The 22,087-nt window shown below is 40.8% G+C and overlaps 2 protein-coding genes across 3 annotated transcripts; both read right to left on the reverse strand.

The window, feature by feature from the left end:
* Nucleotides 1-100: 100 nt before the first annotated feature.
* Nucleotides 101-10,541, reverse strand: dcaf12 (DDB1 and CUL4 associated factor 12). Of its 2 annotated transcripts, XM_086087954.1 has the most exons (10): nt 10,108-10,541; nt 8,465-8,752; nt 6,053-6,136; nt 5,870-5,992; nt 5,629-5,689; nt 5,052-5,245; nt 4,868-4,933; nt 2,726-2,888; nt 2,449-2,627; nt 101-2,367 (listed from the first exon to the last, which is right to left on the reverse strand). In XM_086087954.1, exons 1-10 carry the CDS (start codon nt 10,165-10,167, stop codon nt 2,209-2,211), a joined length of 1,377 nt encoding a protein of 458 aa, XP_085944080.1. In that variant the 5' UTR covers nt 10,168-10,541; the 3' UTR covers nt 101-2,208. The 2 variants fall into 2 exon arrangements, with proteins under 2 accessions (XP_085944080.1, XP_085944079.1); XM_086087953.1 differs by having other exon boundaries at nt 5,870-6,136; nt 10,108-10,539.
* Nucleotides 10,542-11,514: 973 nt separating this feature from the next.
* ubap1 (ubiquitin associated protein 1) lies at nt 11,515-21,411 on the reverse strand. The gene is made up of 7 exons (XM_086087725.1): nt 21,224-21,411; nt 19,277-19,325; nt 19,058-19,182; nt 17,012-17,800; nt 16,776-16,934; nt 14,019-14,120; nt 11,515-13,910 (listed from the first exon to the last, which is right to left on the reverse strand). The coding sequence occupies exons 2-7, from the start codon at nt 19,314-19,316 to the stop codon at nt 13,770-13,772; spliced, it is 1,356 nt and encodes a 451-aa protein (XP_085943851.1). The 5' UTR covers nt 19,317-19,325; nt 21,224-21,411; the 3' UTR covers nt 11,515-13,769.
* Between the last annotated feature and the right edge of the window lie 676 nt (nt 21,412-22,087).

Below are 22,087 nucleotides of genomic sequence, written 5' to 3' on the forward strand. Positions count from 1 at the left end.
GGACACAACTTGTTTTGTTTGTGTTCGTGTCACATAAATCACAATTTTGTGGTTATGGTTAAGTCGTAGGTAATTGTCCTGCTCATTAAAATGACAAGCATTTCAATTTACATTTTGTATTTATTTACTTTTTTATGATTCAATAACTTGTTTTCCTGTTGTGTGTGTTGTTTTTGCTTAGATCCCCACATTGTGTCTGAGTAAAAACATTCATGAGTTTGTATTTATAAAAAGAAAATTAAAAAAAGAAATCACTGTAGTAGACACCTCGATCCACACACTTCCTCAGGAATATACATAAAAATGCATACAAGTGTTCTTATGTATTTCACACATATACAATTATATAAAATACACATCGAGTGTAGATTATTTGTTCAAATTGTGGGGGGTGATTAAATTGGGGTTTCTCTTTTCAATCAGTCATCATGAAATGTTCCATGTAAAAAAAAAAAAAATGATTTGCCTATGGCAGTCTTTCACAGAAAGACCTGACTCAGCAAGGCAAAACAAATAAACCCAAGCCTACCCTGCCTCTACCAAATGAGGACATGAAAAAGATCACTCCTTGATACAAAAATGGCATTTTACAACTGTGACACATGCATGTAGTACCAAAATTATGGGTAGAACAAACAATGCATCTGAAAAATGTTTCTAGAAAGGTTATCTGTTATCACTTTTTCTTCCCTAGTCGCTGACCAGTTTCAGCATTAGAGGCAAGTTGACCAAATCAATAAAAAGTGCTCTATTTGACAGGAAACTATACATATAAAACCAAAAATTGTGTGTAAATCAGGGCTGGGGTGGCTATCTGGCATACAAGGCAGATCAGATGCCTGGTGGTCCAACAATTTTGGGGGCCAATGTGGTGCTATTTATTATTTTTTCTCCATTTTACGCCGAGACTAGCCCACATTTAGAGTGAGCAGCCCATTAATGAATTTATAATATAGACAAGAAACTGAACCAATTCAGTGGCAGAGCAACGTGGTAGCCAGGGCAATTTTTTTTAAAGAATCTGTCTTTAGAATAGAACTTTGATTCTTGTAGTCAATGTCAATTATTTCCACTATTTTCACACCATAGCAAGCAAACAACATGGATTGCTTTTTTTTTTTTTTTCATGAAACCCTGATTGTGAAGTGGGTTGCAGGCATGGGCATGGGGGAATCTAAGTTAAAAAAAAAAAAAAAATTAAAGAAGAAAAAAAAAAAGCTACACCTGATATTTTTGTGCCAGCCCAGCCCTGGTGTAAATTATCTATTAACACCAGTCTTGATGTATATGAACACAAAAAAAGTGCAAAACTGCAAAGCATTCTAGTCTGATCGAACAGCAACATAAACCAAAGGATTATTGGGAAAAAGACAATACACCTTCAAAAATTAGATCCCCCTCAAGCCATTAAATTAAGGGTGATATAATGGGGAAATAAATACATATAAAACAAATTATATCAGCAGGTGCATGCCACTCCAATCAAAGTCGGAAAGAAAGGGGTTACATCACAAGAGAACATTGTATTTAGCAACCTACATTACATTTCTCCTGTATGATGTCAGCCACAAATATTTCCAGAAATTGTCTTGTTTTGATTGGGATAGGCCGTCTTCATTTTGCCGCGCTGAAGCAAATGTTTTTTTGTGATTGTTTTGGGCCAGAACTGAACATGTTTCAGCCATCCAAAGTCAAACTGCACACAGGTTAGGTCCTTCAATATTCTTAAGTCCCCTTTCCTCTCCTCATTTTGTTATATTGCCATTCAGTCAGTCAGAAAACGAACTGAATGATCCATCTTTACAAAAACCTTGTAATATCTTAAAGAGGAAGTGGCAGAAACAAAATTCTGAGATACGATAAAAACCCAACCAATAAGAGACCACTCGGCATACGCTAATGGTATGTCATTGTTAACGAAAGATTTGGCTAAGGGTTTTAAAATCCTCCTCTTGGGTCCTCAGTGGCAGCTTCTGAAAATGATTGGTTATGTGTTATTTGAAAAAAAAAGAAAAAAAAAGATAGACTGGTGGGATGACGAAAGGAACACAGGCGACAAAATGTGGTCACAAAGATATACAACAATAACCAAAATTGTGATGTGGTGGGGGCAAAGTCATGCTCCTGAGTCCAACAGAGACGATGGTGTTGCGGAATGGGAGGAATGGAGGGACTGTTTGGATAAAAATGTGGACGAGGATGACAAGGCTAGCTCCACAATCCTGCGTAGTTGCCATGGAGGCCAGAACATAGGGGTCCGCCAGCTACAAACAGCTTGGTGCCGGAGTGGTCGTAGCAGTGCGTATACACGGCGTTTGGAAAAGAATGAAGGTCTGAGAAATAACTCCTCCACGTTTCATCATGATTCTGGAAAGAAAAAAAAAGACGGTTAAGAATGCATGGATCACGGGGACTCAAGTTGCAAATCACTCGCCAAAGATTATATACCAGCCAGCCTTTCCCCGTTGTGAGCTTGAGAATGCCATCTCCAGAACACTTCCGGTACCCTCCAGTTGATATCAAAGGGTTCTCAAGGAATCTCTGAGCGCGGATGTCGTAGAAGAGAAGTGAACCTTGACCGGTGCCGACTGTCACGATGTGCTCATAAAAACTCACCGAACGGATCCCTGCGCAGACAATATTCCGTTTGATATTGAGCATTCCATATAATTTTTTTTTCAGGGATGCTGGAGACAGACCCATTTAGAAAGGCCAGACCACTCACCACTTCCTCTCTCTCTGGAATTGACGGATTTTATGCTTTGTGTCGGTTGACGAGGATCCAAAAAAGACACATGGGCCTGAGATCCGGCTGCATACACTGACCAGTCCTGCCCATATGCAAGACACACATTCTCTTTGCAGTGCGGCAGTTTGGTAGACAAAAGCTGCATGGAAGCAATGCAGAATAACAAAATGAGACCCAGTAACAGCATCCAAACAGAAACAGATCTACTTCACTTAACAACGCCAGGCAGAATTTACCGTTATTTAACAAGTTAACGTGTTTATTAAAATCATTTTTGAAAAGGTTCCAAATCATGAATTTAGTTGTAATTTTATGTTTTACATAATTATTTTAAAACAGCTACATAGTTAGACTATACAAGTAAAACTAAATTAGATTTTAAAGTGGAAGTAAACCTTAAACATTTCTTAACAATAATATGTTATATGTGATCTCACTAGTCTAAACATGACATTCTGATTAATATTACTTTTGTGGAATAAGAGTTACAAAGCAAAATCCAGCCATTTTTATCCATCTCAGCAGGCGGCCATTTTGCCACTGAAGATGACATCAATGTTGCTAAGGTCTCAGGTAACAACCAATCACAGATCAGCTTCAGAAAACAGGTGAGCTGTGATTGGTTGTTGCCTGAGCCCTGAGCAACATTGATGTAATCTTCAGTCGACAGCAAGTGGCAAAATGTCCGCCCCTGGGATGAATAAAAACGGCTGGATTTTGCTGCTTAAATCATATTCCACTTACGCAATATTAACCAGAATACCATATTTAGACCAGTGGGGCTGCATAGAACATATTGCCCCAAAAATTTGGGGGGTTGATGTTAATGTTTGTGTCAGCATTTACTTTTGAGATGTTTGCAAATACTCAGTGGTTGCAGATGGAACTTTTCAACAGATAGCAAATGTACTACCTGATACCGCTTACACGTTTTTGTGAATTAGTAGTGCTATGCTTTGTCTTGAATCCAATTTCAGCTATCATAGAAATTGTGTTCATGTACAGTATATAACAGATACACAGAATAGGTTATCCAGAGCTGCCAACTCAACTCTTACGGATTGTCCGTATTTCGTTATGGAAATCAATGAGCACTGCCGCATTCTAGCCTTAACATTGAATATTACAAATATCTTTAAAAGCTGCTAGTTCCGGTGACGTAATGCGTAACTGCTTATTCATAAGCAGCAGAAACCAGCAGATGCGTCTGACGTTAGCTGAAAGCCAACATCTTGAGGCTAACCCTGATCCCTGCTATTCATTAGCCTGGCAAGCCACACCCACTTTCTTTTTAAAGAAACTAGACAGGCGGCCAAAGACAGCGATTTGGCTCCTTCCGAAAACAGGACGGCCCAAACAAATTTGTCTATTTGCGTGACGTCGTCTTCGTGAGCAACGTCACTCTTCAGTCATCAAGTTTTTCCCGCAACAATGACATTCAACAACGACATCATTCACTACTGTCTCTCTTCGGCTAGTAACCATGTTGGATTTTTACTCCATCCCCGCAAAAAATTAAAATAAAATACTTTTAACAAGTTGCTTTTCTGACGTCACGTGCGCTCTTTGCTTATTGGTTCAGTCCACTGTCTGTTAGCTCAGGTTTGTGCTGCCTCCGAAAGGCGACTGATAGGGCGGTTGACCAGACTCACTCTTCGGCAAAGCCGCGAGTGAATCTGGATTTCCAGGCTAGTATTCATATCAGCTGTGAGGAATAATGGCAGTAACACAAAGTATTACCAGAATATTGGGCAGTAGTATCATGTGATCTACAATTGGTACGGTGTGTGCACGAGCGGGAAAGACCGTAGAAGAGAAAGCAAGTGAGTGTGACGCAACTTTTGATTCCACAGCCAAAGTTCCATAGCGAATTGCTAGCTGCTGAAATGAGATGGAATTAAGCCAGTCATTGGCGTTAATGCAAATTGTTCTGGAAGTGAATTTCAATAAATTGGCAGCTCTAGTCATCACCAAATATATCGGCTGATACATTGGCTTTTTTAATCCCCCAAAATCAGTATCAGCCCCAAAAATTCCCAATCACTCCGGCTCTACTATGTATAATACAGACATTTTTCTTATTTCAAAATGTAAAAACAGTAAGTGCAGTGAACTTGCCTTGCACAAGCTGTGCTCAGCTTTCCATAGGTGGAAGAAGCCATCTAAAGATACAGCACCCAACTCCTGAAAGAAAATTATCCACACCAGGAAACATAAATTGGAGCTTATTCTTGGAAATCTGAGTGACTTTAGACCTAGAAGCCATAAAGATTCACAATGACTGCTGAAAGATAACACTTACATTGTGGTTGTTGTTGAAGGCCAAAGCACGGACTTTACAGTTGTATGGGTTGGTGTACTCCTTTGGGATGTCTTTGAGGGCTCGGTGCGAGATGTGGGCATAGGTGGGCATAGCCGTCTCACTCTGACTGTGCTGTGCTTGGCTCATTACTTCTTCTGTTACTTCCCACAGACCCATGGAGCCATCTCGTGAACCTAGAAATTGGAATATCACCAAGACACGTAAGGCTTGTGTCAAGTACAGTACATCAGTAAAGTAATGAACTACCAACCTAAATGTGGTACACATCACAAATTATTTTAGGGATAATAAAGAGACACATTGTTTACGCAATTGATGGGACCTAACTACATCTCCATTCCAAAAACAAGAATGATATGATGGAATTTGTTTGAATTTTGCATGATTGCAAAATTCCACATGGAAAAAAAAAAATCTTTGTTTCAATTTAGGTTTCATATTTAGTAATCATTTTGGGGAGGACTTTTTCACATGCCTTTGAAGCTGGAACAAAACAGCCACTATGGTGCAGGTTGTGTAAAACCCCTAACACCAGCCATTCATACAGAGAACTCACCAGACACTGCCATCCTGTCACTGATCCATGCTATTGAGAAGATCCAGTCATTGTGGCCATCCTAACAAACAAGTGACTACCATGAAAAAACAAAGCAAGTCTCATGCTGTTTGTTAGCAAGGATTTGCGTGCGCTCATAGAATAGAAATGCGGTTTAGTGACACCAACCACAATGAGTATGTGGAAAGATTTCCCCACTTGAACAGTTTTAAGTGTTGTTGAGAAAGACCGGACAACTCACATCACCAACACAAACGGGGTCCAGTGTGGGCAGCTTGTAGATGGCTAGGCTGTTGGGGTTGTCTCCCCCAGTGGCTAGGAGGGTTCTTGAGGGGTTGATCTCAATAGCATGGATCCCGCAGCCCTGCTGGTCGAGCCGAGAATGAGAGCTTGCCGTGTTGTGGTAATTCTGCACCACCCCTACCACAGAGCCTCCACCATGACATTCCCTGTCCTTGAGCATGGGAATCCGAGTTATCTGCCCGGTCATGACATTGGTTACAAAAAGCTGCAACGTAGAGGAAAAAAAGACAACATTTGATTACACAGCTTAGACAGCTATTATGTAAAGATTTACATACAAAGAGCCCATCATCAACGATAATGCGTTACATTACATGCATTTATTGTATGGTATCAAAATGGAACTCTGATTGGGATTCTGTGTCAATAATAGTAACAACAAAAATATGACTACTATAAAAAGAATTCAATCTACACAGATACAGAACAACAGCAAATAATATTTTGGGTCTTGGAACAATTTTAGAGATGTCAAAATTAACACACGATTAATGACCGCCCACTTGGAAAGCCTATACTGGGGAATTCCAGTCGCAATGCAGCAGACACGTCAAAATTTAGAAGTAATGAATTTATTAATAATGCATATATTTGTGGAGACTGGGGTCAAGTTGTATTTTACAATTTTAAAATGTGCAGAATTTCACAAGTTACTTCATGTTAAAGATTAGATTCTTAATATGAAAATAAAAATGCACTGAGCTGTTACCAATGTCTTACAAATACAATTATGCCATCTAGTGGCAAAAAAATGACCTCAACACAAATCATATCACACTCGTTTTTTACAGTAAAGCACATCCTTTTAATTTTAACTCAGTTTTATGAATTCTTTTTTTTTTTTTTTTTTTTTTTTTTTTTCTTAAGAGCTCAGTATTGTTCATTCGGAAATGTCATCATCATTGCTCTTTTTTTTTTTTTTTTTTTTTTTTTTTTTTTTTTTAAATATATATATATATATATATACACATATATACATACATATATACATATATACATACATACATACATACTTTTTTTTTTTTTTTTTTGTGTGTGTGGGTGAGTATGTGTGTGTGCGTGCGTGCGTGCGTGTGTTTGTTAGCTCACCAGAAAACCTATTAGAAAAAAAAAAAATCTTATACCGTTCACCTAAATCGAACACCAGGAGACCCGAGGGGACCGAAGAAAACCAAGGAAGGTGAAATCCAGCACCGACCAGACACCCCCCACCAGAACTCCTCCCCAGCCCAAGAAACATCCAGACCCCAACAAATCCAAAAAACATAAAGTCAGGGAGGCCTCAAGAGACCAACGGAGAGACCGAGAAAAGGAAGGAAGGACAGACGAAGCCGCGTGAGATCCGAGACACCAGCCTCCACCGATTCAATAACCTGAGGAGGAAACAGATTGTGTCTGAGTTTCGGTAGATGCTGGTGTGGTGGATCTGGCATGCATGAAAATCTCCACCAAAGAGGGGAGCCGTCGACCCCCGCCGGAACAGAGCAAGCGCAACACCTCAGGGCCCCCCAGGCCGCGGCAGCGCCAAAGGACGACCCCCGGGCCCCACCAGGGCCACCGGCCGGAGAGCAAACCCAGGAGCAGGAGCGCCCCCCGCCCCAACACGGCCCGCGCCCCCGGCCCAACGCAGCAGGACGGGGCACTGCAAGCCCACCAGGCACCCCACCGGCCCCCAACCCCCGCCCCCCCCACCACCCCCCGCCCCCCATCCACCCCCCGCCACCCACCCCAACCCAGCCCCAGCCGCCCCCATGCCCCCAATCCCCCAGACACCCCCCACCCCCAGCACCCCCCCACCCCGCAACCCCCACCACCGCCCCCCCCCAACAAAGCCGCCCCCCCCCCCGACCCCACCCCGACCAACCGGCAGCCCCCCAACCCCCGACCCCCAGCCCCCGGGGACCACCCGCACCCAGGCACCGGCGCCGAAGAGGGGCCGGACAGCGGAGCGGAGAGGGCAGCCGCGCCCACCCCACCCCCCGCCGTGTGGAAGGACGGAACACCGGGGGCAGAAGGGGGAGATGGGGGCACCGGAGGGCGGCCGACACCCCCGAACCCCAGGCCCAGCGGGGGAAGGCCCCGGTCGTCACCCCAGCGTTCTTTGTGAAAATTAACCCCTGTTACTGAGTCCGCCAGCTCGCGGACTGGCGAACTCTACCCCTAAACCGTGAATGTGACCCCACCCAGTGTATATACAAGTGTGTGTGTGTGGTGCATTAAAATTAGGAGCAGGTGAACCGGAGCCGATGGAAATGATATTCCCACGCTCCGATCCACCCGCCACCCAAGCATGTTGCTGAGTGTATGTGGTGCATTAAAAAAAATAGATAGTTTTATGAATTCTTAATTCTATTAGTTTAATATATTTTTCCACTTTTATGTTAACAAGTGTATGACACTTAAAAAAATATATATATTGTTGTACATTTTATTGTACAGTTAGAACGGTTAATTGTTAAAGTAATGCGATTAATTACGATTAAAAATTTCAACACCCCTAAAAATAACATTTATGAAAGAAAAAACATCTCACCGTGTTACATTTGGTCCCGCACACAACCTGCTGTTGGTTGAGCCACTGTGAGGCAAATACTTTGTTAAGACGCCCAAGAGAGAACTCCCTCTCCTTCAGGATGCCAGGGAGCCTGCCGGCAGCAAAGCCACGCAGGCTCCGCTGGAGCTGCAACTCATGCTGCTGCTGAGGTCTGAACTCTCGGCCCCGGAGGGCGCAGACAACCGAGTGGCGACTGCGCCACCAATGCACATGACGTGAAGAACAAGAGACACGGCTGCGCTTGTATGGCGCCTGACACCAGCCCAGCTAATAGAAAGAAGGAAAGAAAATTGAGACAACATTGGAAAAAATAAATTAATAATCTTTTTCCTAAAAATCAATTAGTAATTAACTAATAGACAAAGTCCCTCGTTTTTGTCTCTTAATTTCATCTACGTACACCAAGAGGTAGTACACAGTCGTTGATGATTCTTTATAAAGACCTATTTAAAGTGAATATTAAAATAACACTCTTTTGTAAATTGTGTGTTTTTCAAAACAAATTGAGACCAGAAATAAAATTTGCATTTTCAGGTGAACACAAACTAAAATACAACATAACGTGGCTCCTTCAACATTCAAGTCCATGGTAAAGGCACATGGAGATGAATCATTTTCTTTACTGCTGGTCCTCATTAGGGTTGTGGGTGAGCTGGAGCAAATCACACTCACAATCACACCTATAGACAATTTAGAGTGTTCAATTAACTTGACATGCGCATTTGCAGTCAATGGACCACATTTGTGTGAATACCAGGCGAGTCAGAAATGTTCCAGAACTGGTGTCATAAAATATCTATTTCCCCTTGTAATCCTCCTTTTTCCAGGACGCTACGCAGTTCCACCGTCAAACCCCATCTTGATGTAATCTATGTCTAAAACAGGGCTTCTTGGTGATGTCCTTGAGCTGGAGCAAAAAATAAACAAAAAAAATCGTGCAAAACCAGGACTCCATTGTTGCGCAATAGAGCCCTGGTTTTGCACAACTTTTGAACAACTGACAGATGTTCAGGGCATCGTGAACACGCACGTTGTGCTGCCATAATAATCGCCTTTTGTCGTGCACCGAACAAAGCAAACATTACAGGTTCTTCAGGTAGACATGCTGGTTAATCATCTGTCCTCATTTAATGGGAAAAGTCTTAATTTTGGCTGGCTTAAGTGAACACTTTGTGACACCAGTCCTGGAACTTTTCTGACACACCTCGTATTTTGCAGTACAGTAATATATACGGTATTGATTCTGAAAGAAAAATACGGGCTTTAAGACAAATCTAATCACCATCGTATTCAAGTACAGTACAGCAATGTGCACCAAAGGGGACTACGGTCATTGTTTCCTAGAGAGAATGACCGTGTAAAAACCTAAAAATCAGGATGCAGCATGATCAGCTACCCTTAGCAGTCGTTGCGATATGGCTAACGTTTGCAACATTAACGGATGCACATACACACGTTATAAACATGTTCTAGTGCATTGGACATTGATTGGAGAATGTCTTAGTGACACCAATTGTTCCAGTGTCATAAAGGTTTTACCCCCTGGCACAGATTAGATTACTCGATCATATTTAGCACAAAGCTAGTTAGCATGCTAACATCAACCAGTGAGATCCGCCTACCTGTTGTTGATCCTTGGGCTCCCCTGCCTTTCTTTTCCTGCTAACTGTTTTCCTCGCCATAGTCTGACACACACAATTCCCTCACCCACATGGAGGGTAAACCTGACTCTGGACGTTGGATCATATAATGTCGATAAACGATTTTGTTTTGTGGCCTTTGCTGGCGGCGTCCGGTGACACGCAAGGACGATTACATACGGGATGCGTTGCCTTGTCGCTGTCTAGGGTAGCTTGGAATTTAATTTACTAGCGTAAACTTTCTATATATTTACGACACTAAACAATGCAAAGTATAGTATCGCTCGCTTATTTTATTTGTTTTAATTTTTTTATTTTTGAGCCGCTAGCTTAGTGGTATCTTTTCCCTTCGCAGAGTCGCGTCAGCAACGACGAGATCATTGGCTAAGCCCACAGCCGCACTCGTTAAACGTCAACAAAAACAAGGTCACACGTGAACGCGCCCGTATAGTACGTGCTCGTTCACGACGATTGCGCGCGGCCATTCATGAATCTCGGAGCCTTCAGTTGGTTGGTATAGTAAAAGTGAATGTCACTTTTGCGCGGCATTAAACATTTTTCAAAAAAGTATTTCAAGCTGAATTAACCTTTATATAATCAATTTTGAACAGGCTTCTGTAAACGGTAAACTTTAAAGTACATGGATACAAATAATTATTTTAGCATTAACACATCACTGTTAATGATCTTCAGGGGAAGAAAAATGATAACATCCCAAAGATCAATAACTGACATGGATCATCCTATGGATATTTTTCCCCCCATGAGGTTCCAACATAACAGGGGAGAAAAAAAGGAAGAAGAAAAAAAGATTGCGTAGTAATTACTAATGCGACAGTTGAGGCATAAATCATTCTGTAAGGTCAGCAGGGCCTACTCTGTTGGCCACCAGAAGCAGTGACCTACATTTACAATTACAACCTAAATAATAGTATTTGTTCCATAAAATGTTATTAATATATTCCCAACAGTCTATTCAATTGCTATTTTACTCCGCTGTACTTCTTCAAATACTGTAGTGGCAGTAGTAGTATGTTAATGTAAAATGTTTTTGTCTAATCAGATTTCAGCCTTTATGTGCTGCTATGTCAACCTAATCTGCCCAGATTTTGTCTTTTTAGAACCACATTTTAAATTTGTCCTTCCAGAGCCAGCGAGCAGGATCTCGATGATGTCAGCGTTTTTCTGTTCCCAGACCATTTGGTGAGAGCAAAACATTTTTGACAACCAACTTTGACTAGCAAAACACATACCGGTATGTAGAAATCTAAACACATGAATGCATAGTAAAAGTAGTAGTAAATTGACTTTAAAGTACTTTCTCTTTCCCGTGGACAAGCAAGACACAGAAGTGCAAGCATTTGGCAAGAAATAACAATGGAACTGAAGACTATTGAAACAATTTGTGTATTTAATCATTGGGACCTTCCAAGTAACAGAAGAGGAAACTGAACATTTGTAATAATCCACAGTTCAAGAAGTAATTCACCTTATGTTCTATTATAAGTCTCCAGATACAATAGAACCAACACAATACTTTGGATGATTAAAAACCCTTAAACTCGAGCCTATGACACGCCATGAGACATTGATGGATAAGGCCCCAAAACAGACTACATCCCAAACGACGCAAAATTGTGCCTGTCACCATTTGGCCGCTTACCTGTAGTTGCTGTAAGGAAACTAGGCCCATACTGATTTTTGTCATGTAAAATTCTTCCAAAAAGCAATAAGCAATGTGTTTAAACCAAACAGAAACACGCAGAAAGATTGAGATTGATGTGATGTTCGCAAATGAAAAGTGACAAATGTTTGCTCATAAATGGAGGTAAAAATATCTACACTTCTTAAAAGATAAGTCAACCCAAACATTTTCTTTACAGTAATAGCAGCCCCACTAGTCTAAACACGGTATTCTGATTCGTATTGAACTTTTGGAATATGAAATAAAGCGGAAAAATCCACAAATTTTATTTTTCATCTCAGCCATTTTGCCACTTGATTGAAAATTACATCACAAACAAATCACAACTTTGGGGAGTGGATGTCACGTGACTAAAACAGGCGAGCTGTGATTGGTTGCCACCTTAGCCCTGAGCAACTGTGCTGTCATTCCCAGTTGACAGCAAGTGGCAAAGTGGCCACCCCTGACATGGATAAAAATGGATGAATTTTGCTGCTCAATACATATTACACCAATTCAATGTTAATCCGAATGTCATGTTAAGACTAGTGGGTGTGCATACAACATATTATTGTAAAGACCATTTTTGGGTTGACTTCCTCTACACGTGTACTGATTTGACCTTCACTTGATGTTACATATCACAGCAATTGTTTTTCATTGCTACTACTACCTGACATTTTTTAGGGTGGGGTTGAAGCATTCTATTTACATCTTTAGTATCTTGCTACCTCGCAATACACTTTAAGTGCTGGCAACAAATCTGAATAAATTAATCGAAACATATGAAAAAGTCAACCATAAATCATGTTTGATTAGATGTATGAAATGATGGAATGAGAAAACCACTAACATCAAAACTTGCCGAGTTCCATCCAAATTTCCAGCAAGACTTGAAAACTAGTCAACAGTTACATTAAACATCTCTATTGCACTGTGATGTGGCTGCAAAATAAACTTAACACACATCCCCCAACGCCCATCTACGCTTTTCCAGTATGCAAACAAATGTAAGTTATGAGTGTCATTTTTGTTACCATAGCTTACATGAACTCAAACGCTACACGTTCAAATTAAAGTATCAGTGTATTTTAAATAACTTGTTCATTATTAAACAAGTGTGCAGTGTGACATGTAAATGCCAGTAGGGTTTAGATTTTCTGTTTAATCAATACAAGAGACCATCCATCTGTTGCTTTGTGCAGACTGGAGCAGTATTATCAACTTAATGTTCTGGGTTGCAATGAAGAATGCTCGATGATGCAAATCAAAAATCAAATAATGTGAAACATTGAAACTGACATGAAAAAGTGCCCAAATGAACAGAAAGAAACAAATGAAATCAGGAAAAGTTACAGTGAACCGGAACAGAGAGGGCACTTCTTGAGTCAGTTCTTTCTCTGTCTGGTCACTGTACCTTTTTGACTTTTATCCTTTGTTTTTGTACTTGTTTCAATTTTGAGAAAGCCCCTTATCCTTTCCGCCACATGTAAGAGCTCTGCACTGAGCAGTGGAAGCTGGTAGCTTGGCTGTTAAGCAGTTTCAAGAGTTTAAACCTCCTCCCAATTCTGACCCACAGTCACCTCAACACTTCCAAGTGGAAGCAAATATAAATGGCATCAAATGAAGCCTACAGCCCAATTCTTTTAGGTCCTCCTTTCTCCAGTCTTTAATACCCTAGCAGTACCAGTTCCTGGAACCTAACCTCCATCTTTATCAGAAAGAAACACAGCTGTGAAGTATTGTTACTCTAGGCACACAGTCTTACTTAAGGTGCTTGAGACACAATACAGTTTAGCAGTGAAACAACTACTATCCCACAGTTGTCCGATCCACAGCCAAGGCAAGCACATGTTGCAGGGCATGGTCTTATTGAGGGGGGTGAGGGGGGCAGAAAAAAAGAGCTGTGTGAGGTGGTAACAGGAAGCAGGCCCTGCAGCGCTTGCTTCGTTGGCTTGGCTCAGCTAGCAGCAGCCCGAGTCATCAGCTCCTCTAGCGCCTTGTCTTGATCGTTGTTGTGGACCAGCAGCACCTCCTTGATGGCCTCCCGCTCAAATCCCATTTCACCAAATCTTGACATCAGCTCAAGGAACTGCAACGCCTGACGACGAGAGAGAAGGAACTGTTATTGACAGTCGCTTTTTAGCATTTTTTAAGATTCACATTGAAAACTATTAATTCAGCCACACACCGTCTAAAAAGTACTAACCTTTTCTTCTGAGCATTGGTACATCTCTAAACACTCCTCCACTGCACTTGCATCGAAGCCCCGCTCACACAGCCGTCCATGGACAAAGAGATAATCCAGTACCTTGGACAATGAGTACAAATATTTTGAATGTGACAGCAGATTAGCTAGTTTTACACTGTCCTCCATAATTAATGGCACGCCAGATTAAGATGTGTTCTTTAGCTTCTAATATATACATTTTTTAAATAAATAATACAGGGTCAATATTTTAACTTATTCAGTGAGAAAAAAAAATCCTACATAAAGAAATGGGTTTTCAATGGGGTTGAGGTCTGGGAGTGGGGACGAAGATGGCCATGGGAGGAGCTTGTTTGATTCCGTACTTTTCAGTATGAGAGTATACTTCTGCAATAAAAAATTGCTTTCATTTTAAGGCTTTTAACACATTTTAACCATGGGTGTCAATAATTACGGAGGGCAATGTATGCAATTTTTACATGACTATTGGGCAGATTTCAGTGGAACAACTTGAGTCAAAATCCGGTTGCACAATTTAGATTTCAACCAAAAATCCATCCATCCAACAATTTCCCACACCGCTTGTCCTTGTTTGTGTCTTGGATGAGCTGGAGCCAATCCCAGCTGACTTTGGGTGAGAGGCGGAGTATATCACAGACTGGTCAAGTCAAATATTTAGTCACATTCACTCTTATATAGGGTTGCAAAAGGGTGGACATTTTCCAGGAAATTCTAAATACCAAACTGAAAACGTCCCATGGGAATTATGGAATTTGAGGGGAAATTTATTAGAAAGGTATTTTTAATACGGGTTCACCGATCAATTGGAGGAGGGGGCGGGGGTTGTGATCAGCCAATCACCTAAAATAAAACCGATCTTGCTCTGCTGGAAAAGTCAGCCACTGTTCTCTTCTGCTGTGAGAGAGGACCAATAAGATTTTCATTTTTATTTGAGAGAACTACACGTGCGGTTAGAACAAACTGTTAGCATTGTTTTATATGTATTGTTCAATGATCTCCCAAAAAAAAACAGCTGTTGGTTATGGGGGGGTCGGGATCAGCAGGTCAGACTTTCTTAAGAACGGGGATCATTGATGGGCCAAAATTGTGGACGGTGCACCCCTAATATTTAAGCATAATAAACATTAATTTTTTTCTGTTACAAGCAGACATCCATGCTAAATAGATAGTGCTCCTTGCCAAATGTGTGGCTATTACAGTACCTTAATGGGCTCTCCGCACGTAGCGCCCTGACGTGATATCCGTTGCTGAAAATACGGTTTACCCTCTTCTGCTTTGGCAAACTATGACAGCAGTGTATTCATAAAGTATCCATAAAGTAAACAGCAAAGTATGCGGCGTCTATAAGACTGATTTTTTTTTTCTTCCAAAAGCAACACTAACAATATCATGAACATTGTTGTGTTTTAATGTGCATCTAAATTCGATGGCAGTTTAAACTACCACGGATTTCCCAGCTGTAATCTGGAACGAAAACTTAACTACATTGACTAACAAATATTCGCCTGCGCTGATGACAAAACCTTCAATTCTATACAGGTTGGGCCATAAGTTTCCATACACAGGAACATGTATAATGTATAGGTTTTCTTTTCAGGTACCTATGTGTGAAAACTTAAGGCCCACCCGGAATACAAAACAAAATGGGGAAAAGCTACTTGGAAGCAGCCCTACAGTTACACTGTGAGCTTTTTTGTGCTTCTTGGATCCGAAGAAGAAAGCCCAGTCACTTCCACTGTTTGTCCGTCTGTCTTCACTTGACACTAACAATGTCGACACAATAAAAACAACTTAATACACAAAGAATAATAATGTTAGATAAGTTATTCTTAAATAACTGGACATGTTCAGAGTAAAATTATTACCACACACATATTCCATCACTAATTAACATATTTACTAACCTACATATATCCTACATATCTAATGTAACCATAACATTAGGTCCCACTGAAGGGCCAAGGTTTTAGGGTGTAGGCAAGGGTAGCGGATGTTGATTTTTAACCAGGGTTCGTTCAAGGTCGCAAACGGTGACTTTTAATGGTCGCATAACATCTTTTCTTGTCGCCATGAAATTTTGCACATGTTCAAAAGTTCCTTGTGACAAGAAAAACTGCATGCATTAAAACTTGAATAAACCCTGATAAAAAGTTAACATCCACTACCCTTGCAACACTCAGTGGCATGTGGGCTTCAGGAAGAATACTGACCTTCAAATGTTTGGATGTTAAAAGAGGCACACATTAAAGCCTTCGTCTAATTTGCTTATCTGTTCGAGGACTTACAAAGACGATGTATGTGATAAAAAGCATGGAGACTAACTCGATTTTTCCGGAAAAGCCCGGGGAGATACATGCAAAGAGCCCATTCTGCGCGCATCAACGGTCAATTTTGGGTCGGGCACTTCGCAGCTTTTTTTTGTGTGTGACACAATTCAAGGGCTGTTAGAAGAACGTGAGAAGAGAAAAACAATTTACACTGGAGGTTATGTGACCTTCACAGCAGTAAGACTTTAATTGTATCCCAATACAGAATAGAATAATTCTATTTCACTAATCTGCTATATATTAATACAGACAAAATCAGATGTCATCCAGTGTCACCAAACATACATATCGTGTGCGACTTGTATATTATTCACACATTTAACAAGAGACCATATCAATTCTATTTGGAGCACATAAATGTGAAGGGAGACGTAATTGTGTGAGTGGTGATTGGGCGGGTGGGTCCCACCTGCTCTACATTCTGCCCTTGTCGCTGCATAGCCCGAAGAACACCCTCATAAGAATAACCCATGCCCACAAGGGTTTCCACACACTGACGCTCTCCAGGGGTCATGCTAAGCAAGGCTCCTCCACATGGCAAGCCAGCCGAACCTGTCCCCGAGTTTACCTGGGAATCAGTATGATAAGAAGATCAACAATGAAGTCTGTGATGAAAGTATTCTTCCATAAGCAGTTCATGCTCACCTGTTTTGGTCCACCACCCTTAGAGAAGCCGAGGTGCTCAGGGGCAACAATAACTTGGGACTTGGGTCTGATCGGGGGGCTGCCATTGGGTAGGTTCCGCCGGGGGCTGAATCTTGCTGGTTCGGGATCCCCAGAATCCGAAAGTTTGGGAAAAGACAGCGAGCGGATGTTACAGGGTCGATCCTCCACTTCCATACCCGATCTCCCATGTTGCCCAACTCTGTCCATATCCATCAAGGCTACTAAGCCATTGGGTTTATGGGCAAAGCCTGCTTTCACGGGAAGGCTGGTGTTGGTGGGAGGAGATGGGGTGTTTCCACGTGAAGCTGGCCCTTGCTGGGACCCAACCGGAGGGGATACGGAAGCAGGTTGAGGCTGGCTCTGGAGAATGTTTCGAAGCTCCTCTTTATCATCCAAGGTTTTAAGCTCGAGCTTGTCAAATGGGTCCTCTTCCCGCTCAAAGTCAGCAAGGTTGAGACCATGTAACTGAGGTGTGCTAGGCTGGATTTTCCTCGGACCAAAACTTGGGGCAGGCAGGGGAGTGAGTATAGCATCATGGCTCATTCCTGCTAGGATTGGGTTCATTGCTGGTGGGTGATGGTCGTGGTCTTCAACGGCAGATGGGGGTTTCTTCCCTCCACCACCATTGATGTCTTCAGACTGAGCCAGGCTTTCTTGATTTTCTGCTTCCTGTTTCGCTGCGGCCTCTTCTACTCGTGCCTCTGCCGCTCGTGCCTCAGCCAGCTCCAACCCCCAGCGAACACTTCGCTCCTCCAGAGAAAAGTCATACTGTTGAGATGACAGAAACAGAACATGTATGGTTGGAAATATGAGAGGGTAAAAGGAACACCGTACAGGGCAGATACACCGATACCGATTATTTGTCATCAAGGACACCGATAACCGATATTTGGAGCAGATATTCAAGGGAAAATATTGGCATCAAAATTTGAAAAAATACAAACTCCAGCCCTTAAATTGTTGTATTTTATACCGATACCGATTATTTGTAGTCAAGGACACCAATAACCGATATCTATCTATCTATCTATCTATCTGTATCTATATGTGTTAGAAAAAGGCAACTCGAAAGCTCTTTACGGGGGCAGGATAGAAAAAACTTAAACAATGCATACTGCTAGCTTTTTCACTCACAATCGATGTACCCACACGCGAAGCATACCCTCAGGCTCTTTACAGAGTATCGTAAATCACCTGGTATATCCAGTTGTCTCTCCATGTATTGGCATAGTTTGGCTTTCATCATAAAATTAACGGTAATGTAATACAATGTAGGTCTCTCTTGAACCATAGTGATGAATTCATCTTCTAAATCTTCTGTCCAGACATACATTATAATTGCATCCAAACGTGAAGGGTGATAATGTGGAAATGAGTAAAACTATAAAAGGCTTTCCATCGCTTCCTGTTCTTACCCAGTAAGATAGCTGATTCGCTAGCTAACAGCCAATCAGAATGACCAAATGTCACAATGGTCCGACGCCGATTCAACATGTTTGAGTTTTATTTGAACATGAAAAAGAGTAAAAACAAAACAAAAACAATAACAGAATAAAATAAAAAATAACAACAAAACAAGCAAAATTCAAAAAAGCGCACCTAACAACGATTTTCCATGTTCGAAAGGGAGTGGGAAGAAGTCGCAAGACTTCTGTTGAATCTGCTGAAAACGCCCCCCAGACATTACCCAACAGTGATTTTGTACATTAATCAGACACCGCATTCAGACGCCCAGACACTTCCTGACTTCCGATGTCAGATTGGTGTATCGAGGCCTTACGGTAGTCTCATGTGAAATTTAACACAAGACGCATTTCTCATGGCCCTTTTAAGTTGACAGCATTTGTCTCAGAAATTATTTGACCTAATGCTGAAAGCCGTAATAGCTGTGTGAAAGAACTCTTCATACATGTCAAAATCCTGCTTTAGCATGTTCTTCCTGAAAAGGACAGGTGAGTAAATTCTGGCTCTATAGTTGCACCAATTTACAGGAGATGTAGTTTGAAAGCAGCTGAAATGGTATACCTCGGTGTCCACCAACATAGAAGTGCAGTCTGGCAGACAAAAGCCAACAGGTAGCCCCACCTTGGCAGGACAGCGAAACTTTTCATTGAGCTTGAAGGGAACATCTTCAAGGTAGCTGATGGGTCCTGAATGAAAAGATAAAATGTGCATAAGATAATTGACATTGGAATTAAAAAATTGAACTTGTCCTCAAATATGAAAAGTTAAACAAATCCTTACCATTGTTACATGCATCCGATACAGACTTCCTTGTAGCCATTTAGATACCCTGGGGTGAAAACACACACATCTTAATGATTGGTTCAATAAATAAGTTGTGTAACAGCAGGAATTCCAGTTTGTTTGTTTTTTTAACCGTACTAAGTGAGAGTTAAAAAGGCAAAAATACTTTGTGGCACTTGGGTTGCAAAAGAGTGTAACATTCTCATAATGTTTCTAGTAAATTTCCATGTTAAGTTAGCCTCGGGAATGTTGGAAATACTCTAAATTGGAAACTATCAAGGGGCATTTTTTTTAAGGATGAATGAGAATTGACAAGAGATTTTAATGCAAAGGTATCATATTCAAAACAAATATTTTGTTGTCATAAGCAAACATCAATGTAAAAGAATACACTTTAAAAGTATGACAATCTTAACAGGTTTATTTGAGTTGCAAGTATAGTTTCAAGTTTCAAATGTTACTGACCATCACTGCATTTAATGAAGAACAGTTAAATATTACTCATACCCCAGACTCAACAAATTAAAAATTACCGCCCCCCCCCCTTTTTTTTTTTTACATAACAACCAAAATACATTTAGAAAAGCAACTTCCTTCAAGCTCCTTAAGCCAAGCTTCGGAATTTTACACAAAACCCTTTTAAGCAATGGCCTCTTCTTGGCCTTTATCAACATTCTCCAAGCCCACTTCCTCATCGCCTTCATTGTCACTGTTCAGCCTTGTTAAAGAAGTGCTGGCATGACCGCCAGATTCCATCCTTTTCCCATAGGCTTTGCTTGGTTTGGTACTTGCTTTCATCAAGACCCTGTCAGTCAGACATGGCTGCAATGTATGTATGTCCCTGTTATATGTTGGGTTCAGCAAGGAAGCACTTCAAATCATTAGTTTGGTGCTTTGGCTTAAATGTATGGTTAATGATGATTCTAGAAATTGTCTGTGTACGTGACTGAGAAATAATATAAATTCAAATGTAATTAAATCTGGATTCTTTATTCAGAATATGATGAAATACAGATATTTAAGTTTCCTATTGAGAACTAACCATCAATTTAGTAAATTCCTCTTTCCTCTTCCTCTTAAATTACTCTTTAATTTCCATGAATTCACATGGAAACCCTCTTCAAATTCACAAATTTTCAACCCTCTCAATTGGCTTTACACGTTTCCATGGCTTTGAATATTAGCTCACATAATCCATTATTTGGTCATGCTGTGCAACAATTCCCGACTTAATTAACAGAGAAGCCATTGTTTGCCAAAGTGCAGCTACACATGTTACAGTTAGTTTGCACAGTTACTACCCAAAACACTTTTAACAAAAAAAAATACATTCGAAAATCTCTGATGCACAGTGTAAACAACACAAAGCTTCGATCTAGAAGATTCCTTGTTCCAACTGATCGTAACAGTCATAGAAGATCCTCATGAGAGTTAAAAGTTTTTAGGAATGTCTTTACATAACCACTAAAACATCACAATCATGTTCTCGTTTGAAATACAACATTAATGCTAAGGCAAGTTATAGACAAGTGACAAACGCGCTTTCAACGACGTATCGCCATTGAAGCGCAGGAATGCTGCTGTTGATTCAATATAAAAACGGAGTAAATGTTGTTACATTTCATCTAATTTTCTAAGCCTTATATCACGAAGTGTGACTCGCAGCAACAAACTAGCTGAAACACCGAAGTTATTGATTAGCAACCGGCTACGCTATCATACATTTCGCCACTGCAGTCTAAAATCGTCAACATCAGCAGTCAGTACGCAGTCGCAGCTGCTAAATAAAATTCTAGCGGGGACGATGATATCAATTAAGTGGCGAAGAATTACACATCTGATGCCTTACGCTTTGGGGAGAAGTCTCCAAAGCCACTGTGTGGCCCGACTTACACTGTTGCCACCGCCCCGAAACGAAACCGATCAAACAAAGATTGCTCTCACCTGTATCTGCTCCGACTTGCTCTTACAAATATGACTTAATTATTTTATACGTGCTGCCTCAATTAGAATTGTGGTCAGAAATGTTTTATATATTTTGAAATATCTTTCCTTTTCTGCCGAGGGACGCCATCTTGATTTGTCAGGCTCCCTTCCACTGGTGCCTGTCTGACGTCACTCAATCACATGACGTCAGGAATTTCTTCTTCGGCCAAGATTTTTTTCTTCTTCTTCGTCTTCTTCTTCTTCAACTCTTTTCTGGAGAGCTCATTTCCGCCGTCATCTGGTTAGCGGTATGAATAACAAAAATACAACTATTCTGAAAGGATCTTTGGTTCACTCCTATCTTTCCAGTTTCTTTATCAAAAATAACATTTGGACTCATCTTTCAAAACAAAAATGCTGACATTTCTACAAATCTCATTTTATGTAGCTATAGCAAAATTCTTCATCCGCAAGAAAAAGTTTCAAAAATCTATGGGCGTATTTCACAATTTTAGGCCTAGGCCTATGTTTGATTTTGATATTTCTATGGTGACTACTGTTCCCTTGGCAGTTAGGTTGATTTATGTTGAAAATTGATGATTTGATCATGGCCATTTTTTGTTGTTGTACTACTTTGTTCAAATAAACAGTTTTAAAAAATACCCCAAGGATCTTCATATTGTTGGGGCGACTACGATACTACTACTACGTTACTTATGTCATCTGAATTGTATACCTTGGTTGCTATATTATATGTATTAAATATTTAGTGTATATACTGAATATATAATACGCTTTGCATTCCATTTAAAAAAGAATGTTATTCTTTTCTGCTCTCCCATGTTTGCGATCTTTCTCGAGCATTGTGTTTCAGTACTTCCA

Source organism: Leptonotus elevatus, chromosome 10 (genome assembly GCF_054856555.1).
Source record: "Leptonotus elevatus isolate MCC_2025b chromosome 10, RoL_Lele_1.0, whole genome shotgun sequence".
Lineage (NCBI taxonomy): Eukaryota > Metazoa > Chordata > Actinopteri > Syngnathiformes > Syngnathidae > Leptonotus > Leptonotus elevatus.

Coding starts and splice junctions, on each gene's coding strand:
- dcaf12 (XM_086087953.1), bottom strand. CDS start 10,167: ATGGCGAGGAAAACAGTTAGCAGGAAAAGAAAGGCAGGGGAGCCCAAG. Junction 8,753..10,107: donor AGCCCAAGGATCAACAACAG/GTAGGCGGATCT, acceptor TCTTTCTATTAG/CTGGGCTGGTGTCAGGCGCC. Junction 5,690..5,869: donor ACCCCGTTTGTGTTGGTGAT/GTGAGTTGTCCG, acceptor CTTGTTTGTTAG/GATGGCCACAATGACTGGAT.
- ubap1 (XM_086087725.1), bottom strand. CDS start 19,316: ATGGCTACAAGGAAGTCTGTATCGGATGCATGTAACAATG. Junction 19,183..19,276: donor ATCGGATGCATGTAACAATG/GTAAGGATTTGT, acceptor CTTTTCATTCAG/GACCCATCAGCTACCTTGAA. Junction 17,801..19,057: donor CTATGTTGGTGGACACCGAG/GTATACCATTTC, acceptor TCATCTCAACAG/TATGACTTTTCTCTGGAGGA.